Here is a 24,402-nt window from a genome sequence, read left to right on the forward strand (position 1 = left end):
ATGGCCGTCCGATCTAGTCTGATTTTGAAAGCCATGATTTCAAAAAAAAAATCAATTTTCTATGGTTGAAACGAGAGTCCATTTTCTTTAAATTTGGGCGACAACTTCATCTCTTTGAATTGACCATAAACTTCAAAAAAATCAAAATGTGTCGAGAAGAGGCACATAAAGAGAAGATATAAGAAAGAGGGAAGAGAAGGAAAATGAAAAAAAAGGAGGGAAATAAAAAGACACATGTCGCAAATTTATATCAAGCATGGCAAACAACCAACATACCACATGTTCATCTCTCACCATATAATATTCTAACCAAATGTGTTTTTTCTTTCACAATATGACGGTACACTAACCTAAAGCTTTAAAGCTTTAAGTATATAGTTACAGATGATATGGAACCCAAACACTTTTAAGCCCCGAAGCAGAAAGTTTGGAATTAGGGTTTTGTACATTTGGGGTTTGGAAGAACGAATCCGAACGCAACCTTAATTATTATTATTGTTTTATTTTTCAAAAGAAGAAAAAATACAAAAAAAAAAGGAAACAACTGCTTCTGGAATTGCACTGACCCTGGGTTTTCCATCTAGGCTCTAGCTATACCTTCACAGCAGATACTAATATACTATCTCGATAGATTTCTATATATGGTTGATCTCTTTTTTTCTAAATCTATTTTGCTCCGAAAATTTTCTCATTTTTGATCATTCCCTTCATTCTGTAGTTTTCCTTGTATGATTGTATCTAATCTGTCTTATTTCTTCTCTCATGCAATCAATATTCCTTTCACATTTAAGTTTCTGGGAGCACTCTGCAACTTGTGTATTACATCTTATCCATTTATTTTGTAATTTTGCGTTTTCTTATTTTGGATTGCTGGGCTCTCGTCTCTTCCAAGGTCCCTGTTGCTTCTTCTGAGTCCTGCTCAGCAGTCTCATCCTCTGAAAAGTTGGGTTTTGGGGCTTTGGGGTTTTTAGGCATCACCTTTCTGTCTTATGCGTTGCTCTAGTTTGCATCCATTGCTTTTGGGGTTTTGAATTTGTGAGCTCCTCCTCCACTTTCCATATCCGAATTTCGAAACACTTCACTGAATCTGGGTGTTTGACTTTTTGGATCTTCTTCTGTAACTCTGGTTCGTTGTTTTAATTTTGTTATTTATCAAGTGTAACAACCAATGGCCATTGTCAGTGGAAGGCATGGGAGATGCTGAGCCCAAGGAGGAAGAACGGTAACTCAGACGTTGTAAAACTCTCCACGATTCCGTGCCCATGGAGAAATCACCGGAGCTTCTCGGTCCAATGGGCCTAATAAAGAGACATGAATTTGTAAGAGTTATTGTTCAGTGTCTTTACTCCTTAGGCTACAAAAAGTCTGCTTCGCTTTTGGAATCAGAATCTGGTATTTCGTACAAATCTTCGGAATTCACGTTACTCGAGTCTCAAATCCTTAATGCTAATTGGGATGACTGTATCAATACTATTTGTACAATTGAGAATTTGATTGCGGAAAGTCAAGCTTCGGCTTCGTTTCTCATCCTTCGGCAGTGTATTTTGGAGTCTTTGAGCCGAGGAGATGAATTTTCTGCATTGGCAGTTGTTCGGAAACACATTTCTAAAACAGGGATAGACGCAGAGAAAGTTAGAAAGCTTGTATCTAGTATCATTTCTCCAGAGGAGATAGGGTTGGGTAAGATAGATGAAAGTTTTATTAGGGATTTGCGACGGAGATTGTTGTTAGAGTTGGAAAATTTGCTTACTCCACCAATTGCAGTGCCTGACGGAAGGTTGGAACATCTAATCGAGATGGCACTTATCACTCAGAGGGATTCTTGTATCTATCATAACTCATCTGATAGAATTTCACTATACGAGGACCATTGCTGCGGTCGTGATCAGATTCCTACTGAGACTGTTCAGGTAGTTTTGATTTTCTTGCAGTTGTTTTTTTCTGCACTTTGTTTGTGTATGTTACTGAAAATATATATCTTTTGAACTTGACTCTCTCTCTCTCTCTCGTGTGTATGCATTTATGCTTGTATTTTATTTAGGCTCAGTTTGGAAGGAGTATAAATACAAATATGTAGGGTGCAAAACCTTGTATTTTGTATGTATTCGTACTGTACATATTTGTACTTGCACTCTTTCCAAATTGAACCTTATTTTCTTTTGTGTTTATTGAAGGTCATTAGAAATGTATACCTGTTGGAAATTGCTGGATATAAAGTTATAAACATTTCCTTTTTTTGAGAAAAGGAAACTTTCATTAGAAGGGAATGATATACAAGATGTATATCCTTTCAGATGTATAAACATTTCCTTTCAGATCCACTAATGTTAAGCAGGAGCTTACGATGCAATACTTTCCTGTTATTTCATTTACATGCAAGAGTAACACTTGGAAATAACTTTGAGATTTGAGACTGAAGTATGCATATATTTTTTTTTTATTTTATCGTAGCAATAAAAAGTTTTCCTATTGTGTCATATGTGAATGTTATCTTCTCTGTATGTTATAGTTTGACTTTGGCTTTCTTAGATTGGCTACATCTAGGGTAGAAACTTTCCTCCTTGGTTAGAATTTCCTACTCACAGCTGCTTAAAATCAAAACTATATTTTCTTCCCTAAATTTGTTTTTAGGTTTTAAATACATATTTATTAGGTGTTTTAACAAAAAAGAGATAGTCTAGTACATTAAACAATTGACAGATTGACTTGACTAACTTCCATCCTTTTTTTTTGGGTAGAAACTTTCAACCTTAAGAAGTAAGAACAAACCATATCCATGATGAAGTTCCTTCTAAAAGATATCAATATTACTTTACCCACATGAAAATGAACTACCATTATTAACACCTCTATGACAAAATTTCTTTGTCAAGACCTCAATATCCATCAAATTATTGGTAAATTTCTAATCACATGTTAAGGAATAGCCTAAATTATTGACAGATGGAAAAACCAATCATACCTTCAAAACAAAAGGCTATCATAAAACATCTATCTTCCAATCCTTAGCTTAAAAGCCTGAAAAAAAAAGAGAAACAAGAGGAATAAAAGGTCCATAAATTTGGAGATTAATCACTACTGACTGGTTGGCAAACGTCGGCTGATTCATGAAACTATCCAGAACAATAAATTGTGGATAGTGGAGGAATGGGATAGTATAGTAGGCATATTTTTGAGAAGGTATTAAGATATGGTTTGAATGCAAATCTTTCATTTCTTACCTTTTAAAAGTTAACACTTCTTTTAAAACTGCACTGGTAAACCAATGAGGTCATTGTTGGCTTACTAAATCTGGTACCCAGCAACTCTCTCAACTGCCTCCTTAACGCTTTTAGTTCTGGTGGTGCCATCATGTAAAGCATCACTGCCAATGGCTTAGCCCCTTGCTCCATGATTCTTCTGGGTGAAAGCCTCTCTGGCAGCTCCATTAGCACTATATCTTTGAGCTCTCCAAGGACTTCTGCTATTTCATCAATATCTCCTTGCTTGACCTATTTTCTTCAATATCTCCTTGCTTAAACTTCATCATCATTAGAGTTTGTCAAAAGTTTTAAGTGCTGGCTGCCAACCTGACATGACCCTCCTTTATTTGGGTTTGGGATTGGCAGTCGTCCAGTGTAAGACAAGCTTACACTTGTGGCATTGGCTTAATTGCTTAAACTTCCTGCTTAATAATGTCATCTACTTTTCTATCAAAGTGTTGAGATTAAGCGGTTTCTTATGTTTTTCTTGTTTATAATCATTAGTTAGTGTTATTGGGCTCAAGGCCCATTAGTTTATGCTGTCTTTTTGGGACTGTTTTTTATGTTATTAGCAATAGCCGCCCTATTAAGGGCATATTAGTCTTTGTAGCCAACCTTGTTTTTATGAGTATATAAGATAATGAGTGGGGTGACCAGATCATTGTTGGCTTCACACCCCATCTCTTCTTCTCTTCTCACTAAGAACTCTCTTTCTTTCTTCTTTTTCACTGTTATGAAATCAGATTATTGTTTTTTCTTTTTCTACTCAAAGAAGAGAGAGTTCTATGTCTATGGCACTTTGTTGAGAAGTAAATAAAGATGTTAGAAGAATATTTTTAGAATTATCTTTAGGATGATATTAGTTAGTAGATATTAGAAACTGTGAAACCAGTTTGCTCCTTCTAGACATTATTTGATATTAGTCTATAAAATATGAATTATATAATTATATTCGACCTACCTTATGGTCGTTTACAAATTTTCTTTTTATCTCTAAATCTCCATATGTACTAGTATGTCTATATCAAGGTTCAAAGTGTCGACACGTATCGGCCCGTATCGGCCGATACGTATCGTTCCGACGTTCTGGGACCCCTCCGATACGCCCCTATAGTGGGTGTATCGGGGTCTGACCGGTTCAGGGGGTGGAGGAGCCCTAAACCGGCCACCCTGAACTGGTTTCAGAAAAAAATAAAAAAGTAAAAAAAATAGTATCGGTTCGGCGTATCGGGCGTATCGATATTTTGAACCTTGGTCTATATTACATATGTTGTATCTTCTAGTTTTTTTGGTACAATATCTTCTAGAATTTTTTGCCCTAATAATTGTGCTCTATAATGTGATTTTATTAACACAATGTGGCTGTGTTCTACCAATCTGATACCATGGGTAGTTGTGCTGGATGTGTGGTGCCTGTCAAATGTTTTCCTGTTGCTAATAAAGGTAATTTTCATTAATAAAAAAGAGCATATAGCAGGTGACCAGAAAGCACCATTTGAAAGAAAACTGAAAACAACATCTTGCAACAAGACAGCCCAACAACAATGGAACATAAAAACCAACTATACATTACCAAATTATATATTAATGACAATATCCAAAATAGGCTTGTTAATGAACATTATTTATATATGCTGAATAAAATAACAAAGGCATTTCATTGACATGATTTAGTTGGAAACTGCAAGCATGAAAACTTTGGGCATAAGCTTGTTGCCTATTCATGGATCTTACCCATGGTTTAAAATGTCCCTAATTTCCCTAATACTTCCATTTCCATGGGTAGCGACACAAAATTTTACCGGAATTGACATTTCTCCAATGAACACTACCAACACTATGTGGAGTACAACAAATAGTTTCCACAACATATTTCCATTTCCACTTCCATGGGTAGTGACATGAAACTTTACTGGAATCAACATATTTCCCAGTGAATACTACCAATACTATGTGGAGTCCAAGAGATAGTATTATAACATAAGTTGGTACAATATTGTAAATATGTTAAATAACAATTTTATTGTCCGCCTAACTTACATGATTACCACTTTGAGCTAGTTCAATATTCATTTCAAATATGAAGTTAAATATTAGTTTTTTGTTTGTGTAATAGATTATTTGGTTGATCTATTACAATCATTTACATTTTCTATGAGTTAAAATTTTGCTTCAACTCATTTTATCATGAAGCTCTGAATCTTAAAGTTTACAGGGCAACTTCAGAGCGTATTCTTTCGTCTATAACCTTAGTTTCTTAGCTTTGTTTATTGATTTGCAACAAGATAATAATTTAAAAATGTGTTCCTATGCTTCTTTTATCATTTCATAAAATATCTTTCTATATGTTGCATATTTTAAAATGTTTCCACCATGTCTATAATTTTTACAATATTTCCATACGATATTTCCGACATTTCCGACATGTTTCTTATATTTGGATGACCGATATTTCCACTGACATCGACATTTTAAACCTTGATCTTACCCTGTAGCCATCCATATTTTGAATAGAAGGTGATAGCTCTGATCAGGAATTGTAGAAGTTAATGTATCAATTAAGGGGAACATTGAAGGCTATTGGCTGTAAAAATGCTGTGATATCTTTAGACTCTTGTTTGTAGGAGGATGACATTTTTAGGCTCCTTTTTTTTAATAGGACCTAGAGAAATATTGGAAGTGATAGAATATGGATTCAATAATAACTCCTATCCTTGTTTGGGTTAAGGTGGAACCCCCTCCAAATGTACAAAGCTTGTTTGGCCCTACCTTTGTTAGTTGGCATAAGAAGAGGGGAAGAATTTTATGGATTTATGAGGGCAGTTTGTTGGACAATATGGGAAACCAGAGAACATTTGCAGAAAAAGAAGTAGAGAGGCACTAATTGAAGCCATCGTCATTAGAGTGGTCCACTGGGTGAAAACCTTAAAATTATATGAGGATGTTTCTGCTGTTGATTTTAGGGTTTAATCAATACAAACATTGCTAAATGCTGTATTTAACCCCCAAAGACTTCAACACCTGAACCAATAAGTAAGGAAGAACTTAAAATTTTGTCTAATCAACACATTTCTTCTTCTTAAAATGCCTTTCTTATTTTATTCAGCATATATAAAATAAGGTGCCCCCTATATCACATAGGAATGCAAGATGTTTCCTCAAGGCAATTCATTCCTCAATTGCATTACTTCAAATAACTAATGTGATGCAACACATCTTGCATTGCTAATTCTATGAGCTGTGCTTGTACCAAGCCCCTTGAGGCAAGCCAAAAGAAGTCCATGTTAGGATTTGAAATTCTTAATCCTTACACAAAATAAACGATTTTATAATTTTAATTGCCTTTTAAGAAGATATTTTATTAGGATGAATGAATTGCCTCGAGGGACTTGGCCAGGGGTCCGGTTTCCCTGGTCCAACTGCTATGTTCAAAAAAGAACAAAAAGCGCAAAATAAGTGCATGCCTGGGCTGAAGCGTACAGCGCACTAGGCACACGCCTTTTGAAAGTGCTGTGCTTAGGGCCTAGGCGTGCCTTTTAAATCACTGGTTCTCACATTGGTTCTTGGACCATTTGTCATGTCCTTAATCAGGTCCACATTCCTATTGGCATTCCTTTCTTTTTCAAAATCCACCATATTATCTTTCTAAGGATTCCTTCACATGCTTTCTCCAAATCAATGAATGTCATGTGAAGATCTCTCTTCTTTTCTTGAAGCTTTTCTACCTATTGCCTCAATAAAAAGATAGTTTCCATGGTTGATCTTCTTAACATAAAACCAAATTGGTTTTTCTAATATAATACTTGCTTCATGTTGTAATTTTTACTTGATCACTCTCTCCCATAGTTTCTGTTATTAATAAAATACTAATAACACTTTGGATGTTGAGGATGTAGAAGTGTTAAACAAACCCCAAGGACCTTAAATTGTATACACTTAAGTTGTGCTGTTTAAATCATGAAATTAAAATATAAAATTTTATAGTGGTTAGCGATTGCAATCTGAATTTTATCATTTCCATTGAGCTATTCACATTTTCCATTTATTTTCCTATCTTATGATTGGAAATATAAGTGGAATTTATTTTGATATTTCTCACTGTAGCAGATCTTAAATCACCATGAGAATGAGGTTTGGTTTGTACAATTTTCAAATAACGGGGAATACTTAGCATCATCTTCGAGTGACTGCACAGCCATAATATGGAAGGTATGACATAAACCTGGTATCTTAGAGTAGTACTTATGGAATGTTTACATTCTTCTCAGCTTGTCTATATGTTTGTGTGGCAGGTAAATAGGTTGGTAGTTTTAGCATAGATCTACTATATCATCAATCACAGCCTTTACTAATTAGCAAACTGTCATCTTCAAACTAGCATTGTCTCCTTGCTTTCCTTTCTTAAAACATAAGACTGTTTGACTTGATAGAAGACCTTTCCCTCAATCAAATGCACCTAAAAGTAAGTAGTGATATATAAGAGAAGACACACCAAAAAAATAGTTCAACAACTATAGATTTTTTGTCTAATATATGTGAAATCCCCACCCACTCTGTAGAGAGAATTTTTTTTAGTCAAGTCTTAAGCTGTTTCCACCCCCATTTTATGCCACTATGATCCATAAAGATCAATGGCTGAGAATAAATATATAATGCATATGATGCCAATGTTGGTCAAAGGAGAAGTATTTTGAGTAAGAAGGAAGGAGAAAGAATAGAACAATTGAAGGTGTTTGAGAAAAAGGCGGTAGATTGTTTTTTGTCCAGCCCAGAATGATATGATATGTATATTAGAATTTAGAGGAGGAAGAAATTACATAAAAGTCCCTTACTAGGTGGGCTGAGAAAATAAAAGAGATACAAAGATATAAGGCCAAGGCCCACTACAAAAGTAAGACAAGCATTTCGGCCCACTAATACATTATGTCTCACAACACTCCCTCTCAAGTTCAGCATAGATACCTATTATGCTCAACCTGCCTAATAATTCATGAATGCCTTTGACAGCCCTTTATTAAAGACATCGGCTAGCTGTTTTCCAAAGGGCAAGTAAGGTATGCAAAGATCTCCAGAAATAAACCTTTCTCGAACAAAAAGTATATGCTTAGGGTTTTATAAATTTCTAGGTGATGAAAATTTTTAAATATAAACCATGAATCCTAGGTGATGAAATTTTTACATAGAAACCATGAACTCTAGGGTAATTCCTTAAGTTCCATAGAAACCAGAAACCATCCTTCATTGATAATTATTTATAAATTTCATAAAAAAGCATATGCTTCATATTAAAATCTAGAAAATCAACATATTTATGGGAAGAAAAAGAGGAAAAGAAAACCCGGAAAATATAGGGGTTGAGCCCCTATCTTTGTCTAGGAAAAGGAAAAAGAGTGGTGGAAGGACGATTGTGATGATGATAAAAATAAAGAATGTGTTAATTGGACAGAATTTTAAGTTTTTCCTTGCTTATTGGTTTAGGTTTTTAAGTCTAGGGTTCAAGACAACATACACCAACATGCGTGTTGATTGAATCCTGACAATTGAGAATATAATAAAAAGAAACTAGTATATAAAACCCACATAATGAATATTTTAGTTTAATAACATCTATTTAATTATTATAATATTAAAAACAAAGAAAATAAGAGTGTTTCATAGTGGCATGTACAAAATATGTAGCAATTAAGCGAGGTGACCATCCACAGGCACCTTGTTGCCCTGGTTCACCATTTCGATATCGATGGACACTTTTCCATGTAGAGGTGGAGAAATTTCAGAGATATTTTGCTAGTTTCGCTAAGATATTTTGGAAATTAAAAAAATTAGGAAATATTTCTAGAAACATGGAATTAGTTAATAAACCTTCAAGGAATCATTAGGATAAATATAGTTGCACGTTAAGGCTCAAAATAACCATGACAAGAAACTGTATAAATCAAATAGGAGACAATTGAGATGCTTTAATAGGTATCTTTCTTTGTCTCACTTTTAGTCTCTTAGCTATCTTCTCTTTATTAAATATGTCAATTACTTGCCATTCTGACTTTTATCTGTTACTATATGTTTTGATTAGTTTGAGAATATTATTTTGTAGTTATATGCATTTTACTTTTTCTTTTCAGTTTTAGTGACTTAGTAAGTTAATAATATCAAACTAGTAAGTCAATTATCCAATCACCAACTTTTTTTTTTTGATCAATTATCCAATCACCAACTCCCCATGGTTCATTTATGAAAATATTTTTAAAAAATTATAATGATTTTAGCGGAGTATCAAAAAGTTTTTAATAACATTCTAAAACTTTAAACCTTAAATATAAAGATTATCAATGAAATCTGGAATATCACCAATTTATTTTAAAAAAATATAATAATTTTAATGAAGTATCAAAAAGTTCTTTAATAATATTCTCTGATTTTAAACCTTAAATATAAAGTCTATCAACAAAATCTGAAATATCACCAATATCGCTGATATATCGGCAAAATATTGGAGATATTTGGAAAAAAGATTCCTGGAAAATTTCATATCACCAACTACTAAAATTGGGATATTTTGCCTATATTGTTGATATTGCCTTGACAGCTATGATAAATGTTGGCCATAGAGATTTCCATCATTGAATTCCTTGCTCTCTCTACCACCATTGGAATGGGAACTATTTTGTTTTTTGAAAAAGGTAATATATTGTATTAAGATAGAACAAAATAATCCAAGATATACAACTGGTCTAGAACTCCTGTACAAAGAGAATCTATACTAGAGAAAACCCAACAGGCCCAATTACAATAAACCTAACCAGCAAGACATTTACATGATTTTGACCAAAAGAAAATCCCTATCAAAAAAGAACTTGTACGTTTGAATTTGAACAGAGTGATTTGCAAATCATGAAAACAACATGCCTGAAACTTTTTTGAAAACCTCCTCTTTTGAATTATGTCTCCCTTTGAAAATTCTGTTATTTCTTTCACACCAAACTGCCCAAAAAACTGCTACTGGTGTGATGTTCCAAGCTACTCTGCCAGCCTTAACTGCTTTAGCCATCAAGCATTCATGAGACTTTTCACATCAGCTTGAAAGCACAATTTACCCCAAAAATTTCCAACATTTTCCCCCAATCCAGTAGACAAACTCACAATGAGTCAGTAGATGACTTGTGGTTTCCACACTTTTATTGCACAAAACACACCTCTCATCCAGCACCTGTATACCTCTTCTAACTAAGTTTTCTGTTCTAAGGATTTTATCCAGGACTGCAAACCAGACAAAGAAAGCCAATTTAGATGGTACATTCCTGATCCAGATCATATTACTTGGGAAATTAGAGTCTTCCTCCCTTGTCAGATTGTTGTAAAAAGATTTAACTGAAAAATCACCTGAATTCTCAAAGATCCACTTCCTTTTGTCTTCCTGTGCTCCATGAATCCTAACATTGTACGGTGTCTGTAACAGACTAATTAAAGAATTCACCTCCCAGTCATTCAGGTTCCTTTGGAATTGGGGATTCCATACACAACCCCCATTCTGCCTATCCAAATATGCCAAAGCAGACAAAGAATTCAGGTTCCTCTGGGAACTATTTCTATTTTTCCAGATATGACAAAGCAGGAAAGGGCACTTTGTCCAAGAGATCTTCACCACTTTGTTTAATACCCTCCTTACAAAGCAGATTCCACCTATCAACCATTGACCCATTTCTATCCACCGGGCTAGGGATAGTTTGGTCTACCATCATCGGAATCTGTTTTATATAAGCACAATCTCTAAAAATGTTACTTTTGTCCTCGGCCCATAGAAGGCACATTTGCCATCAATTTTAACTCCTCTATTAATCAACATTTTTTGGAAGGAAATTTCCTATCAGAAGAAAAGAAAACATAAATAATTTGATTTTTGGGGCTATCAGCCATGCTATTTACACTTCTAGGAACCCATTGGAATGAATCTTCAGCCAAAAATCTGACTTCCCTTGGCAAGTATCTATAGTATTTCTGTAGATGTCCATGTTTTTGATGAGTATCTTAGATGTCCATGTTCCTTGAGTATTATTCCTTAACCATCCCACAGCTACCTTGGAGTCCCCTTCCACCATTGTATTTCTGTAGTTAGGTTTTCTGCCTTGCCTCGGTCCATGTAATATTACCATCAATTTTGCCTTGTTTGAATCTCCATAACCGATAGGCCCTGAGTAAGGATCCATTACAGTCTCATCTGAGTGTCTAAAAACACTTCCAATGCCTGACTTCCCTGGGTTCCCTAGGCTGCAACTGTCAAAATTCATTTTAATAAGTGGTACTGCAGGTGGCTTCAAAGATGATACGACCCTTGATCTAGCTGCAGATCGGTTAGCAATGATTTGCCAATTCCTAGCAATATCATCATAGGATACATGATTAGAAATAAATAAAGTTTTTGCCTAATGTGCCACCCTAGCCAAGATTGTTTCCAAAACTGTTTCCTTGGTTAAGCTTTAATCATCAAAGATTCTCTTGTTCCTTTCTTCCCATACTGTAGAGAGGTTTTCTCTTCATATAATGTGTCTGTGTGTGTGTTTTGGTAAATAACAAAGAATAATATGCTGTTGTTAAGAGTAGATTCACTTGAAAATTTAGAGAATATGGGCTAGAGATTGGAATCCCCAATTTCAATTCAGTGGAGATTTGACTTCCACATCATTCAATAATAGTGGATCTCTCTATTACTTGAAAATTTCTCTGTTTTTTTTGCCTTTTATTTTATTTTATTTATAATAGATAGTACTAAAATTGAGGAATTTTGAGTGTATTTAACATCTAACTTGATCCCAAAGTTATGTGCTCTTCTTATTCGCTAGGAATCCATTGTTTTAGTGGTGGGGGTTTAAACTCTCTGGTTACATGTGAACATGTGAATACCCTAGTCCCCCCTGGTACACTGGCTCTGTACGGAGGGAGTATACAACACAACCTTTTGGCAGCCTTTATTCCTTTGTCCATAAAGTCCATAAAACAACAAAAAGAGCAATCCTCCAAATGACCTTTCCTTCCTTGATTAGACCACTAAGGTTCCAGCTCTTTACAAAATATTTTACCAGCTCCAGGTTGCAGCTGACCGCCCCAAAAACATCTCCCACCCTCTGTCAAAGGGTATCAGCAATTTTACATTTTTTACATTTGATTGGTGCCGTTGTCTGAGTGGTTAACAGTGCAAGATGTTTATTTGATATCCTTAATGAAAGTTACTGTTTCCAATCAAAAAAAAAAAAAAAAGAAGGGGACGTAATTAGATTTTAAGTGCAGAACTTGGGTCAAATGAAGGTTGTGGAGACTTGGCTTTGTTGATTGAACAAAAATGTTGTATTTTCAGCAATACAAAACAGAAAAAAATCAGGAAAAATAAGCAAGGAATAGTCTTCCCCCACCCCAAATCTCTTATATAATTGCTGGAAATATGTAAAAATTACAAAAGTGCCCCAAATAAGATGACAGTAGAAAGACCTATAAAAACCTAAAATAGGGAGGGCCATGGCCCAATAACAATAATCCCCATAAACTATATAAAAGAAAAACAGCATTTAATTGCCATATAAGAAGAAAAAAATTGAAAAGTATGAAATAGAATAATGATCATAAGCCCTAGTCTTCCATTTTAAGAATTCTGCTTCCTCTTCAGTGGTAGTGCTCTTTTTAAGATTGGTTTCACTGGTGGTACCCTTTGATCTTGACAGATGGGGTGATCTGTGCTCTGGCATGGCAGACAATATTTGACTGATGTGGCAGTATCTTGTTCTCTGTGCTCAGACTTTGTACTGCCTACATTATGATAATGCACAAAACAAGAGTGGGAAGTTGAACAGTGATAATGTTAAAGATTGTTCTAAGGGACAGTGATAATGTTAAACAGGAAGGGACAGTAAAGACTGATGTGGCAGTATCTTGTTCTCTGTGCTCAGGCTTCGTACTGTCTACATTATTATAATGCACAAAACAAGAGTGGGAAGTTGGACAGTGATAATGTTAAAGATTGTTTTAAGGGACAGTAAAGATTGTTGTAAGGGAGAAAATGTCTAGAAACTGCTGGTTTTATTTTTATTTGTTTATTTATTTTTTGAGAAAGGATAACTTTTATTGCAAAAGGAAACAGGAAGGATGTACATGAGATATGCCTACATGGTAAAGAGGAACGGGGGACAGAAGAAGGGAAATAAGATTGCAGATTCCTTTTGATTTAGTTTTTAAAAGTTGCATAAAAAGCAAATAGGTAAGTTTTAGCAGATATTTTGAGAGGTCTGGACTTGCTCTCAAGTGGCTCCACAGCTTAGTGAGGTCGAAAAACAAAAGAAATTGGGGTGTTCAACCAAAGTGACAACATCTACATAGGCAGGTAACACAATTTTTCCTCGTAAAGCAAATAGTGCCATCTGTTACTAGGATATTTGTTTTGGAACCTCATATAAATACTTTTAACTTATAATTAGTTAAAACAGTATGGAAAAACCATAGCTTCTGAAGAAAAGATTACCAGTATGATCTTGACTGCCTTGCAAGTTAGGGCTTTGGGTGTGTGTTTGCACATGCATGCATATATAAAACTCTTCTTCTTATCATCCAATGGTATATTGGATTCTGACCAATATTTGGGAAATGGAGTTTACCTCTTTACTTTATGATAAAACTTCTGAATGCATGCCTTTATTTCTCTCAGTTGCTAAACAAGGGATTGGAGTGGTTTTAAGGCCTTTAGTTTCAGATTCCAGTTTTGGGATTTTTTTTTCAGGTATCAGAAGAAGGTTTTGTGTCATTGAAACACAGACTGTGCAACCACCAAAATCCTGTTTCTTTTGTGGCATGGAGCCCTGATGATACAATGCTACTGACATGTGGAAACCACGAAGTTCTCAAACTATGGGATGTGGAGACAGGAAACTGCAAGCACACATTTGGTGAGCGGACCCCTGTTGTCACCTCGTGTGCTTGGTTTCCTGATTCAAAGAGGCTGGTCTCTGGTAGCTCTGACCCAAAAAATTGTATCTACACATGGGACCTCAATGGCAATGAGCTGGAGGCATGGAAAGGGGGGAGGTTGCCTAAGGTCTCAGACCTTGCTGTGACACCTGATGGGGATCATCTGATCAGTGTCTTTCATGAGAAAGAGATTCGCATATACAATTTCAGGACAAAATCAGAGCAGATTATCTCAGAGGAGAATGCTATCACATCGCTTTCTGTTTCTAGAGATGGCCGATTTCTGATAGTCAATCTCAATAGCCAAGAGATCCATTTGTGGGGTGTTGCCGAGAAATGGGACAAACCATTGAAGTATGTGGGCCACAGACAAGGGAAGTATGTGATTCGTTCTTGCTTTGGTGGTTTGAATTGCATGTTCATAGCCAGTGGTAGTGAAGATTCACAGGTATGCTCTTCTTTAGAAAAATCTTTGTTCATTTAGTTATTTTTTTCTCTCCCTTTGTTTCTTGATAATAGAATAATACAATTTTTGCCCTGGCTATGAACATGCCAGCAGAAGTAATACAATTGAGGAAAAAAAGAGATTGTAGCGGACTTGTATGCATCTTGATAATAGAATAATACAATTTAGCTACTTGAAGTAATGCAATTGAGGAAAAAAAGAGATTGTGGGTTTTACATGCTTGAAGATGCTTTATATGTTTACTTTTATTTTCAAATTTTCATTTGAATACTCTTTACATGTTATGTTTATCTATTTTAATCTTAGGTAATAGGATTTTAAAACATTTATTTTAAAATTTAAGTTTATATTTTTTATTAATATTATGTTTATTTTTTATTTTTTGCATTTTTTAAATTTTTTTGGCATTTTCTGAAATTTCTGACATTTTGTTTTTGATTTTTTAGCTTTCTTTTTTGTATTTTTGCACCTTGCTTCAAAAAGGCACATGCCTTCCCTTGCGCCTCAGGCACAAATTGGCCCTTGCGCTTTTTTTGCGCCTTGCGCTTTTAAAACACTAGGTGGTCTACATTATCGTCATCTAAGCCTGATTTCAACTATATGGTGTTGGCTACATGAATCCTGTTTCACCATTTCGTTCTGTTCAATAGACAATAGCACATCCATCGTTAAATTATGAGCATTTAAATCATTTCTTAGTACAACACATGTCCTTGTTGGTTTGCCCTTAGCTGTTCTAGCCCCTTGAACATGTAACAGATCAATTCTTGTTATGGGTGCTGATGTGCTGTAGATGGTCTTCTATGCACTTTCATTTCTTGCTGGAATGTCTACCATGACAAAATTAATAACTATGAGAATCTTTTGAGGAGAAAACCCTACTTATATATATCTCCTCATGTTTGCCTCTTTTGTAAGGCAAATCATGAAAATACATTCCATCTACTGATCTCCTGCCATTTTCCTTCAATACATTTCATCTACAAGCCTTCTCCTTTTTTCTTTCTTTCTAGAAGAAGAGGCAAAATTATGTGGAGGTGCACAAGTGTAGCCATTCTTTGGTGTATTTGAGAAGAAAGAGAATAATTTTCAAAGATAAAAGTAAAAGCAGGGATGCAATATTAGAAAACATAGTGGTGAGGTTATTTCATATTCACCAATTTACTATGAAAAGCCTATTTAGGAATTGAATGATAGTGGCTTCCTCCTGTGCACCCACCCAATGTGAACAGAATCAAGATGAGCTTTAATAGATGCAGCTCAGGGAGCTCAAGAGTATTATGGGCTTTCAGGAATTGGGAAGAACACAGTCAAGCAATTCAATCAGGGTCTATAGGGGAAGGTGATTCTATTAGGGAAGAGTTCGGGCGGCGCTGCATGGCCTAAGGCTGGCCAAGGGTAATTTTTGCATGGATAAGGAACAGATACATGATAAGGGAAATCACAAAACTGTTATTGGGAATAGGAGCACAAGGAAGGTGGATTCCAGAGTCAGCTAACCACTTAGCTGATGGATTGGCAAAATTGGGGCATAGAAATCAAATGTATTAGGGCATCATACCATTGAAGTGCATAATGGATGGGGGTTATCCAATGCTAACTGCCTAAAGGGGTGCAAGTAGGGGTGTAATTGAGCCAAGTTGAGTCAAGTTTTGGGTGGCTTGAGCTCGAGCTTGACTCGGAAACTTAGAGCTTGAAACTTGACTAGAGCTCGATTGAGTTTTGAGTTTCATACTCGAACTCGACTCGAGTTGATACTGGCGAGCTGCTTGAACTCGACTTGGCTCGAGACAATTATAAATAAATTGCTATTAAAAATTATGGATAAAATAATATTTAAAATATTATAAATAAAAAACATATTAGAAAACTTGATTATATATTAAAAATTATAAATAAATCAATATTATGAAATATTATAAATAAAAATATATTATGTAACTTGATTATAAATTTATTTGTTTACACTATAAAAATTAATATTTATTTATATTATAAATAATAATATATTAAAAGATAATATTTTATTAGAAGCTCGATTAGGCTTGCAAGCTAGTTGAGCCGTGTATTACGAAACTCGAACTCGGCTTGACTAATTACTTGACTTGAGTCAAGCTTGACTCGACTTGGTAATCTTCAAGCCGAGTTTGAGTATTTAGCAAGCCAAGCTCGAGTACTTGTGAGTTGGCTCAGCTCACTTACGCCCCTAGGTGCAAGGCGCTTAATCATAGTATCTAAAATCTCGTATGTTTTACAAAGCAATAAACTGTTTTTTACTGTTACTGATAAAAAGGAAAAGCATCTAGGTTCACTTTGAGGGGGAATGTTGAAAATGTTATTTATGTTATTGTCTCTAGGCTATTTATGTACTTTAATTATTAATTATTGTGTAAACAATGTGACAGGGCCTATTTTGCCCTGTTCTTTTTGTTTCCAAATCATTCTTCTGTTTCTAGCCTCGTATTTTTCTCTTTACTATTTTTCTTTTTAATCTCTGATATCACAACTTTAAAATGCTTTTTGATACAAGAATATGTCATGATTTTTAATATTAGAAATAATTATGACCAAGGGCACAACCTCATGCATCTGAGCACATCTTTGACACCACACAGCACACATTTGAAAACATCATGCATTTGATCTATCCTCACAACTCATTTTAATATATGCCTGTTTGGGTTGATGGAATTCTGCTTGTTAGTTCAGTGATAATTTTTGTCATTCATGCATAACTACATGCATAACTATTTGCATATGGCCCAAAGACATGAAGGTATGCACAATACACATTCTTCTAAGTGGAGTGAAAAAAATACACATTCTTCTATGCATTGTAGATATGCATGCTCTGTGTGCATATGCATGGAATGCATGTATAAGTTATATTGGCACTTAGGTCAATGCTCTTCTGTCTCAAGGTTTACATCTGGAACCGAAAGAGCTGCAAGCCCATTGAGGTTTTGCCAGGCCATAGAATGACTGTAAATTGTGTAAGCTGGAACCCGAGAAGACCCCAAATGTTAGCTTCAGCAAGTGATGATCAAACAATCAGGATATGGGGGCCAAGCAGAAGTAAAAAGAAAGTCTGAGAAGTTTTCGTCCATGTGGTAACATATTTTGTGAGCTATGTAGATGCTGTAACGGAATTTTAAGTCGTTTTTTCGTCAGCCTTTTCCCCACCAGGGATTATTTTTTCATGTTCATGTAAATCTGAGGTTTTCTTCCTTCTACCTAGAAAAATTGCTAGACCATCTCAATGTAAATGCCTTCCCCATTAGTCGAGTAACCCATTTCTAATCAATTTTCAATGTGCTTGGATTCGAGAAGTTGTTTCAATATTGTACTTTCAGAGTTGTTTTCCTTATTATGCAATCATATTTACTTACAATTGGGACTGAGTTTTATTTTTTCTAAATTTCGACGGTCATTATGTCAAAGTTGTGAACTTGTGATGCATATCGTCAACTAAATGGTGTTTGGATTTTTTCAAGTGTTTTCTCAAAGGAGAGATGAAAAGTATTATTCACGCACTTAGCAATGAATCCAGATCTCAGACCCACAAGAACTCTTCCCAAGTCTACCCACAAAACACCATCTCCATGCATTTGAACATCTTCCCGTGCATAATAACATGTAAGAGAATGAGATGTTCCCCATGTGTGGCTGTGACGTTATGTGGGTAGGAAATTTGGACTCCATTGCAATCCAGATCTCCTACTCACATGAATCTTACCCACATGAATCCTACCCACTGTACACATCTCCCCATGAATGATAACATGTATATATATGAGATTTTTTCAATGTGCGGCTGTAGTGATGTGTGGGTAGCTGTGTGCAGGGTTCTTGTGGATAGGAGATCCGAACACAAAGCAATGTCCTGGTCGTTGAAAATTGTCTGGATTGCTAAAATGAGAATGATTTTCATTGGTTCGCCCATGAATGGTAGTTTGAATGGTTTTTGAAAAACCCCAAAAACTGGAATTTTTAAACCAGATAGTTGGCTAGTTCCCAAGCCCAACTGTCCAACCATCCAAAGCAAATAGTCCAAACCTAACCCATCCTGAGTAACCTGATTTTCATAATTGGATTACTCAGGTTGAGTTGGGTTCATCAAGTTAGCCCGATAAATGCATGACAAAAGCCCTCTTTTTTTTAGTTAAATGATTTTTTTTACTCACTTATAACCAAGGTTTTTAAATCCGAATCAGACAATGAATTGGTCACTAGTCTGGTTCCTGGGTCAAACGGTCTGACTGTTTGAACTAAACGGATGGTCCATTTTGATAAAAAAAATTTTAAAAATAAAATCAGCCAAACCGTTGAACAGTTTGTCCGCCCAAATCAGTGATTTTTGAGGAAATAACGGTTTTGGGGTAAAATGGAACCGGTCAACTGACCAGTTCTCAAATTTTCTGGTCCGACTGTCTGGTCCAGTCCGGTCCGGTTTTGAAAACCATGCTTATAACATGTTTGTCTATAAATACACATGTGGGATGTTTTTTCTTCTTACGTAATACACCTGGGGAATTAAGGTGTGGGGACGGAGCAGGGTGCACGTGAGGCCCACCTAACATATCACGGAGAGCCTGTGGTTCTGTGGCTTTGATCCTCTGCTTTCTATTTTTGGAGGGATGCTTTACAGATAGTTAATTCCTTTACATCTGGTTCGGATCCACTTTGGAAAGCCTTCACTGTGCTCTCAGATTGTAAGGCGCTTATAGGGTCTTTTTCCTTTATCTCTTTCTCTCGCGTCTCTCATCACTGTAATGGAGCTGCCCACGGGCTTGCCCAGTTAGAGGTGTACTAAAAGCTCTAAAGCTTCTAGTACCAGTACCAAGGTTCAAGGCATGAAGATGAATATGTATCAGCTGAAATGGCTGGGCTGATACATATTAATGCTTGCTTTATTAAATTGCACCTCTATTAATTCTTGCTTTCCTTTAGCTCATGGGAATCAAACCTAGGTGGTCTATATGTATGATAAGGAATCCTACTACTAAACCACTTTACAATTGTGCGGCTGTGCCTATAAAAAACCACGTTACAACTGTGTTAAAATGATATTGGTTATAGATTTTCCTTTTCTTTTGAAACAATGTTATGAACTTCTTTTAGTTGATATCATATCGATAAGAAAATTATTTTATCATTAAAATTTAGAGATATATTTTCTTTTTGACCACTTATATATATAATAAAGTAATCAGGCACATGCATTACATGTAAGAAATTTTTATTCATATTAATTACTTGAATTTTATATATAACATAGTTAAGATAGAAATTAAAAATTAACAAAAGTAGCAATGTGATTAAAATAAACTTAAATGCTTGTAGTAAATGTGCACATGCATTGCATGTGGAAATTTTAAATTACAATAACAATTATTATTATTATTATTATTAAATTTTTTATTCTATTTCTGTCATAAATAAAAATGTTTTTTATTTTAATAATTATTTTTATTTAATATGGCGAAACATTAGAAGTATACCTTAAATATAGAATTTAATGAGAGAATATACCTTGGGTATAAGATTTAATGAGAAAGAATAAGAAAGATTTTAAATTTTGCATTATATTTTTATCATTAATAAAAACATTTCTCATTTATCATACTTATTATTGTTTATTATGTTGAATATATGATGTTAAAAATATTTCCAATTTTTTTAATTTCTATATTTTTTTGCATTTTATCTATTTTTGAATTTTATATATTATTTAATTGTGGTGACATGGATTGACCCATTTGACCCAAAATGGTTTAATTTCTTATCACCACCTAGATGAAAACATTATTTTTTTAGGTAGATTTTTAAAGTATAAGTTTTTATGGTATTGGAATTATTAATTTATTATGTATGGATTTAATTAATAGAACATAATGATGAAAAGAAACAAAAATGCCTTAAATATATGATTCAATGATGGTGAATGCAAGTTAATATCAATAACCAATTATCCTATTTGCCCTAATTTTTATCAATAAATTCAAATATAGAGGGGTAAATTTTATCCTTAAAAAATTACAAAAATGTTCTTGAGGCTATTTATGCTTTTTAAAGTAGAAAAATATATATTCTCCAAAAAGATGAAAAAATAGTGTTCAGGAATCAAAAGGAAACAAAATTAGCCCCATTATAAAAAACTCTTTTCTTCCTTTCCTTTTTCTTTTTCATTTTCTTTGAAACAAGTACAGTATAATACAAAGTTATCCTTAGTCGCTTTCACCCCCTTGATCATGCTAGGAGAGGAGGAAAAATTTGGTTGGCCAGTGCTGATTAACCCTTGTCACGGGCAAACCTAACGTCCGTTTGGAAGGCAGCTTTTGGCTTTGCAAGGTGGGCCCCACCCAGACAATCTATAAGCAATGCTTGGTTTAAGTTCTGGAAAGCCCATTTTACTGTTGTTCAGCTTCAGTCTAAAATATGGTTTTTCAATGATTTTTTTTTTAAACCCGTTTGGGAGGGTTTTAGCATTCATTGATCTGTGTTGACTGAATTGCCTCGAAGAATCTATTAAAATTATTTCATCAAGGCAACCAGTTTCTTTCACACTTAACCCTCTTTTTTTCCCCAAAACTCTTGACTTGATCGACAACCGGCTAATCTAGATGATTGAACTCTTGACCTATTTGACCCGGATAATAATTTTGACCATTTTTTGTTTTAATTATTTTATTTTTTAAATTGGACAGACCATCCATTCAAACCGAACGGGCCGAACAGCTGACCCAAAAACCGATTTTAAAAACTGTTCCAATTCCAGATCGTTTTTAAGTATGAGTACACGAAAACTACAAAAAATAAATAAAAATGAATTTCACGTATATTGAAAAAACCTCAGCCCCTCATTTCAGGGGAATTGAGATCAAAGCAAGGCGATTCCAAAACTGTGTGCTTACTAATTACTACTGTTACCGAAGAATCCGCCTCATGCATTCATGGCCAACCGTTCTAAGCGAATCGTGCCATCAACTGTATGACTCTCTCGTATTCTGTTCGGGAGATGTTAGAATGGGGTTGACCGGGCAGATCGACCTTGTAGCAGATGACACATGTGATGTCAGGAGAAGCAAATAGCCATGCACATAGGCTCTAAGTAAGGGGTTTTGGCCCAGAAAAAAGCTATATAAATCACTCCCCATTTGCTCCAACCACACCAAAAGCATTTCAAAGCAATCGTGAATTATTGAAGAAGGCTCCAAACTCTTTGTTGTAGTGATTTGATATAAGAAATGGCGGACTCAACTCAAATGTTCAGGGCTGGTGAAACTCATGGCCACGCTCAGGCAAGTGCTATATATTTATATTTATATATAATTAATTGGTGCATGCCAAACACAAACTCGATCCCCGGTTGGCTCTCATACAATAATTCTTTGCTAATAAGCCTTTTGCATTGCTTAATTTGCTTTTTGGCAGGCCAAGACTGAGGAGTGTATTCAATCTGCTAAGGACACCGCAAGCACTGCTTGTGACAAGACAGAAAATGCTGCTCAATCCACCAGGGACTCTGCCCAGCAACAAGACTCCGGCTTTCTTCAACAGGTTCTTTCCCATCTGTTACACCTACCAATCATCTATGAGATAAAGGGTCCAGATTTCAAGAAAACAAGAATGGGTCATTGCTCATTGTCAATCTGGACCATTCATTTCATGGGTCATTGCCAATTGTCAATCTGGACCATTCATTTCATGGGTCATGGCCAATTGTCAATCTGAACCATTAAATATGATTTGATGGCTTTCAATATTCTTTTCTATTTAATTTTATGCTGTTTCTTTGTGGTTATAGACTGGGGAGAAAATAGCAGACATGGCCCAAGGTGCAGTGGACAGCGTGAAGAACACACTTGGAATTGGTGACAACAGTAACAACAACAGCAGCTGATCGATCCATGGGAATAATGAAATTCAAGAGAGACCTCTCTCTTTCCGTACTCTTTCTTCTTGTTTGTCTTTTCTATGAATCCTTTTCTTATTATAATAAGATGGAGAGAACATCATGCCAAGTACATCTCTCCGCATTGTAATTTCTTATAACTTTTGTTCGGGTAGAGATAGTGAAACTGTGAAAGAGAGGCAAAGTGCTAGTTTGATCTCACCTTAGTGCCTTTGTTAGACGAACTCACTGATGAATTAATCAGTAAATAAAGCTCTATAAATGGAATTCTAGATTTAATACATTGCTTTGTTTATATTTAGAATAGCTAATAATATATCATTTGTGGAGTGCCCAAAGGCATAAAGGCTTAGATTGAAAAGATTATAAATACAAATATATGGTTTAAATACACGCAAAATAGTTCAAAATACAAGGTTTTGCACTGTACATATTTATATTTGTATTCCTTTCAAACTGAACTTTCAGTATGGAAAGAGTATAAAACTATAGGCTGTGTTTGATTGCAATGCAAATAAATTTGTACTGATGCAAAATTATGACAGTACAAATTATTTGTGTAAATTTTGCACTCCCATGCATTTGCATTAGTGTAAATAAAATTGCACTGCAACCAAATACAGCCATAAATACAACAAATATGTATATTGCAAATACATGCAAAATACAAGGTTTTGCACTCATATTTGTATTTATGCTCCTTCCAAGTTGAGCCTAGCTAATTTGATGTGGGCCACCCTTTTGATATTAGATCAATTCATTATTGGTTGGTAAGAGGAAATAGCCTTCCAACAAAACAGTGAAACACTACAGCCGCACATCATGAACAAGATTTGCTTCTGCTCCCAACGAGCCTCCCAACAGACACTACAGCAGCACATGGGGAACATGTACAGCTGTAGTGGCTTATTGGGAGTCAACCCAATAAGTTATCAATGGTTAGGATTTAGAAGAGATTAGCTAATAATCAAAGGACTGTCCAACCAAAATATTTCTCTTTTTAAAAGGCCCTTTCCTAACATGAGTGAGGGGTAATGAAAGTAACTAAGGACAACTTTTATTATACTACAATGGCTTTAAAAAAAGGGTTTCAACTGTTCAGTCCATCTTTAGAAATCTTAACTCCACCTTAGGGGTGGAAAAGATTTTCTTTTTCCACACTCTACTATTTCCCCTGACTTTTAGTTTTTATTTTCGGTTTTTTGTCAATTAATACGATGTTTGATAACATGGTTGGTTTTCTTTTTGCAAACAAATTCTACTGCCATATCAATAAAAAACAATATAATTTTGTGGATGTGGCAATTATTGTTATTGTGAAATCCCTATTCGATTCTAGGTTAAACAGAGAAGAAGAAGAAGGGAAAGGAGAAGAAGAGAAAGAAGAAGAGAAGAAGAAGGGTTCGGTCAAATTAGGAAAAATCAGTTCACCTCTAGTCGACCCACTTGTATTTATCTCCAATAATCATTGTTACAAGAAATACCATATTGTCCCTCATAAGTGATGGGACACATAACTTAAAATTAAATAAAATAGACCTTTCACTCTCAAATAGATAAACTCAAATGACCAAAATACCCCTGATTTGTGTATTCTAAGACTCCCCCTCAAGCCGGAGAGTATATATCATATAGTCCCAACTTATCATAAATATAATCTACTCTGCCCCGTGACAATCCCTTTGTAAAGAGATCTGCCCACTGATTTCCTGGGCTCACATGAGATGTGGTTATCACTCCACTTATCACTTTCTCTCTCACAAAGTGACAATCGACCTCAATATGTTTGGTTCTCTCATGGAAGACTGGGTTGGAAGAGATGTGAACAGCAG

General features: G+C 35.1%; 1 protein-coding gene and 1 long non-coding RNA gene across 3 annotated transcripts; both read left to right on the forward strand.

Moving 5' to 3' along the window:
• The first annotated feature begins 359 nt into the window (after nucleotides 1-359).
• LOC104602715 (transducin family protein / WD-40 repeat family protein) lies at nucleotides 360-18,043 on the forward strand. Of its 2 annotated transcripts, none has more exons than XM_010266494.3 (4): nucleotides 360-1,910; nucleotides 7,347-7,451; nucleotides 14,002-14,637; nucleotides 17,577-18,043. In XM_010266494.3, exons 1-4 carry the CDS (start codon nucleotides 1,263-1,265, stop codon nucleotides 17,745-17,747), a joined length of 1,560 nt encoding a protein of 519 aa, XP_010264796.2. In that variant the 5' UTR covers nucleotides 360-1,262; the 3' UTR covers nucleotides 17,748-18,043. The 2 variants fall into 2 exon arrangements, with proteins under 2 accessions (XP_010264796.2, XP_010264797.2); XM_010266495.3 differs by having other exon boundaries at nucleotides 363-1,910; nucleotides 7,350-7,451.
• A 3,756-nt stretch (nucleotides 18,044-21,799) lies between these two features.
• Nucleotides 21,800-22,851, forward strand: LOC148804022 (uncharacterized). Its single transcript, XR_016080762.1, has 3 exons — nucleotides 21,800-21,956; nucleotides 22,090-22,215; nucleotides 22,463-22,851. It is a non-coding gene; the product is annotated as an uncharacterized LOC148804022 (long non-coding RNA).
• Nucleotides 22,852-24,402: the final 1,551 nt, after the last annotated feature.

The sequence above is a fragment of the Nelumbo nucifera genome, chromosome 1, assembly GCF_055504915.1.
Source record: "Nelumbo nucifera cultivar China Antique chromosome 1, China Antique-T2T, whole genome shotgun sequence".
NCBI classification, from domain to species: Eukaryota; Viridiplantae; Streptophyta; class Magnoliopsida; order Proteales; family Nelumbonaceae; genus Nelumbo; species Nelumbo nucifera.